This window comes from Quercus lobata, chromosome 5 (genome assembly GCF_001633185.2).
Source record: "Quercus lobata isolate SW786 chromosome 5, ValleyOak3.0 Primary Assembly, whole genome shotgun sequence".
Lineage (NCBI taxonomy): Eukaryota > Viridiplantae > Streptophyta > Magnoliopsida > Fagales > Fagaceae > Quercus > Quercus lobata.
In genome coordinates, this window is record NC_044908.1 from 15,913,935 (window position 1) to 15,918,714 (window position 4,780).

The 4,780-nt window shown below is 29.6% G+C and overlaps 1 protein-coding gene across 1 annotated transcript; it reads right to left on the reverse strand.

Annotated features, from left to right (window-relative positions):
* Positions 1-215: 215 nt before the first annotated feature.
* Positions 216-953, reverse strand: LOC115990053 (TMV resistance protein N-like). Its single transcript, XM_031113914.1, has one exon. The coding sequence runs from the start codon at positions 951-953 to the stop codon at positions 216-218; it is 738 nt and encodes a 245-aa protein (XP_030969774.1).
* Between the last annotated feature and the right edge of the window lie 3,827 nt (positions 954-4,780).

A 4,780-nucleotide genomic window follows, 5' to 3' on the forward strand; every position in this document is an offset into this window, starting at 1 on the left:
ATAATAAGATATATGCTTGGGTTTTATTAATAACCTCTTACCGTATTTTTTGTTAGCACATTGTCAATATCTTTATACAACCACAATCTGCTACGCTCCCCAGGATCGTTAGGGGACTCTTGACGAACTATATCTTGACCCATTTGTTGGACTAAATCATGCATCCACAATTGCTTGTAATGCCATTTGATGAGAGATTTTTCTTTAAGAACACTTTATCCAATTTTAGGATAAAGCTCAAGATAATCTAATATTTCTATGATGGTATCTTGATCCTCGTGATTAAAGAAACATGCAATATACAAGAAAATTTCTTTCTCTGTTTCTGATAGTCCATAAAAACTTATTTGAAGTATATTGAGATTTTTTCTTTTAGGAAATGCTTGAAGCCTATTTAATTCACTTTTCCAATCATTTTTACTTCTCCCTAACAAAAAGGAACCCAAAATATCAATGGCTAAAGGAAGGCCATTAGCATAATCTACATAGGCTTGGGACAACTCTAGAAAATCTTCATTAGGATGTTCTTTTCTAAAAGCTTGCACATTAAAAAGATGAAAAGCATCATTATAATCCAATCGTTCAACCTCATATTTTTCATCTACTTTATGTTTTAGCAAATCCTCATCTCTTGTTGTAATTATAATTCTACTACCTAGGCCAAACCAATCATGCTCCCCAACTAATTTGTTTAGTTGGTCTAAATCATTTACATCATCAAGAACAAGAAGAATCTTTTTGTGACGTAACCTAGTCTTGATCATGAGAGCTCCATTATCAACATCTTGTACCTTGATATCTTTGTGCATTAATAATTCATTCAAAAGTGTTTGTTGTACTTGATGTAAACCATGTATTTTAGAAACTTCCCTGATGTTAGCAATAAAACTACAAGCTTCAAACTGATTGGAAACCATTCTATAAACAACTCTAGCAAGAGTTGTTTTACCCATTCCTCCTATCCCCCAAATTCCTATAATGCGAACATTGTCTGACGTTATAGCTAATAATGACTTCAATTTCTCAACTTGGGAATTTATTCCTACTAGTCCCTTGGTATCGACTGAGAATGTATAACTTAGATTATTTAATATCACTTTCACAATGTCTTGAATTAATTCTGCCTTAGACCTGCAAAGAAGAGAGAGCAATTAATTGTAAGTCTGAACCTACCACACAAGACCCAAAATGAACTTTAGTAGATATATGGCATTCAATTTAGTTGGTTAGAACTGAAATAATGTATCATTATTAGGAATTCAAAGGGGGAAATAGTGGCTACTATGTGTAAGACGATAGAGGCCTTTTTTCCCCCCTCTTCTGTGGAAGCTATAGTTATGGAAAGAGGCCTCATTTTTACAAAGGTTTAAACTGAAATTGGGACGCATAAATGTTATTGAATGCTTCAAGCCAAACTCGAAATAACTACCCATATAAGTTTTTTTTTGATGCAAGATAGAATTTTTACTCTAGCCTAATCTAAGTGTATATGTGTGTGAAGCTCATTCCTGGAGATTTAAAACCCCGGCCCTTGCCCCCCACACCTCACAAGCACTTATACTTGTGGAGTGACCATCGCACCAAGGGTATGCGGTGGTGCCCATATAAGTTTTGTGTAAGTTTTACGTACACAGGATTTTTATTTGCTGAGGAGTTTTTATTTTTATTTTTTTTATTTGTTTTTTTTATAGGAGCTATATATATATATATAAATATATATTAATTATAGTATTTAAATTGATTTGAATCATTAAAAGCTATTCATCCGAATATAATTGATCTTTAATTAATGTAAGATATTCATTTAACTTTTTTATTTTTTATTTATCTATTAGGGTTTTATCACATGAATAATCCATTTTTTCAATGTAAAAAATCTATTTATGAATGGAATGATTTTGAGCATTTAGATAATTATCAAGTGCATTTTATGTAAATTCATATTATTTTGATTAATATAGACTCATAAAATGTTATAATAATAATAATAATAATAATAGTTGAAGCTAAGAGAAACTCAAATTAGAATTCTAAATTAAAGTTCCAATTTTGCGCCATGTGTCCTAAATTATTTATTCTTAAAGAGTTTTATTTCTTAATTTTAGAATCAAACGTGGTACCATATTATAAATATTCATTCAAGTGAGTTATTAAGTACAGAAACCAAAGAATCTAGAATAAATGAATCGTAAAAAAAAAGTGCTTCACAATAATTAAAAAAAAAAAAAACATGGATAATTTACATTTTATACCTAATAATATCCTTACAAATTTTTTTAAAGAGATAACAAAATATAAAAATGACTATCAATAGTATTTAAATTATATATATAGGAATTATATTATGCATCATATTGTATATCTTTAAGTGTATCCATGCATATGCATGGAGTTACAAGTTAGTTGTAATAATGTAAAACTATACTATAAACATTATTATGTGATTCTCTTCATACTTTACTCTTTATAGACAAATTTTTATGAAGATACTTTACTCTTTATAGAAAAATTTTTATGAAGGAGAATGAATTATTATAAAAAAATAAAATTTAAGATCCTATTATCATTTTTTATATTTATTTGGAAGGAAACAATAATTTGTTTGCCTCTTCAATTAAAACTTTTTCTTCTTTCCCCCTAAAGTAGTTTTTAGTTATTGATAAAATATATTTCTTTCTAATATATATATATATATATATATAGCTTAAGAATATCACGTTTGAAAGAAAATATCACATATTTGTTAGGGCCACCTGATACCAACTTTGGAGTAGTTGCACTTATACCCCTAAATTTTTTATTTTGGCTAATTTAATACGTAAAGTTTGTCACTACAACAAATAGAACCCCTTAATTTTTCCTTTTGCTAATTTAGTAAATAAACTTTGATATTCTAACAAATATCGATAGACTATATATTTAGGTGTGCTACATATATTATTGAGTCTAGTCATTAAGTTGGCAAACCGTGAGCAAAACAAAATTTATGTGTGGTTTTAGAACCTTCTTGAATGGTCAAGATTGCTTGCCTAGGTGCTGCAACTCAGTTTTCAAGATTTCGCGTTCCGATAGCTTTCAAAAATTGTTCCATCAACCAAACATGCTGTTTTTCTATAAATCAAGCTTAAGTTGGATTGACCGAACTACAATTGATTGGATTTGTTGATTCAACCCCATTCATCCCATTTTGTCACTAGGGTTTCATTTTTTACTAAACCTGTGATATAAAAGAAAACCCTGAAGGACGTGCCTAAGATTTTTGAGGAGCTTTAGAAAATAGGTGGAGAGTACATCTCAAGGTTGTTGTACCACTTACTCTCTATGTCCACTACTAATGATCACACTTGACGTACATCTAGATTTAGAGTGTTTGAAGATGCTGCCAATTTCGGATTACAAGTGCTGGAGCAGAATCTTCAAGTGGATACTTGAACTTATGGATGTGATCATTAGGTTCACGTGTAACATCTTCATACCTAAAAAAGTCAGTGGATTTTGGAGTTAGGTTGGGGAACAATAGTAAGTTTTACTAAGAATATGATTATTTAGGTTGTAAAACTTCGATTCAATTAGTGGACTTGTTAGAAAGGGTCATTATAGAAAAATGTAAAATGTTTTACCCATTTTTTAAGTGTAAAAACATTTTACAAGATTTTGCATAGCCTTTGTTGTTTGATTGAAAATATTTTACAGTTTGCCAATATTTTATCGTGAAACAAATATGGTAATATGTGTAAAATATTGTAAAATTGTATTCTAAAACTTTTTAAACTAAAACAATGGGAATGTCCAATAAACCTTTCTTTACAAAATACAAACACAGAAAAAAAAAAGTTATTAAACTAACTGCTACCTAAATTTTATGAGAGAGAGAGAGAGAGAGAGAGAGGGTTTCATTGGGTATACAAAAGGTACGATTTGGTTGTTAGTGATGTTGTTTCGGCCTTCACTGACACCGCATGCCATCGTAGATGACAGCTTCACTAAATTAAATAACATGTAATTATGGTCTTTAAAAGTCTTAAGTCTTAACTACTAGTTTCATTTAGGTTTTCGAATGATATTGGAGAATAACGTTTTACTTTTACGCATTAATAAGTTTCAATGACAATAGCTAACCAATTGCGATTTTGGAAAATTAATTAAAAGGTCTTTTTTTATTTTATTTTATTTTAAATTTAAGTCGAAAGCTTTGAATTGCATTTAGTTGGGCATTACTGGTTACTACTATGTATTTTGGGAATTTCACGTAGCCTTTGTATAGTAGATTTGGCTTAGCTTGTGATGAGCTCGATCGGGTTTCGTTGTTGGTTGAAGTGGCTTTTTGTGACTTGTGAGGTGGACTTGAATTTTAAAATAGTTTACTACGAAGAATTGGGTGGGTTTTTTTTTTGTTTTTCTTGACTTGGACATGAGAAAATAATTCTTTTTATTTGTAATATGTAAGTTTAATATGAAATCCATAACTTTTTTTTTTTTGTATCTTTTTCTCTTTAGTTTAATATGAAATCCAACTTTTTGTATTTTTTTACCTCTAGTTTAAATTTTAGAGCTATTTTCTTTTCCATTTTTTTTTTTTTTTGGTGTGTGGCAAATTTGAGTTATAAAGGATTCCATGGACATTTCCATTACCGTTCAAGGCTCAAAAGTTGTCTCTTATTGTCTTTACTCTGTAGAGTTGAACGTCATTGAGGCAAAATAATTCATGAAGAAATTATAACAAAATGAAGATCATGACTTGAAATGAACATTTTAATTTGCCACTTATAACTCTTGGAGA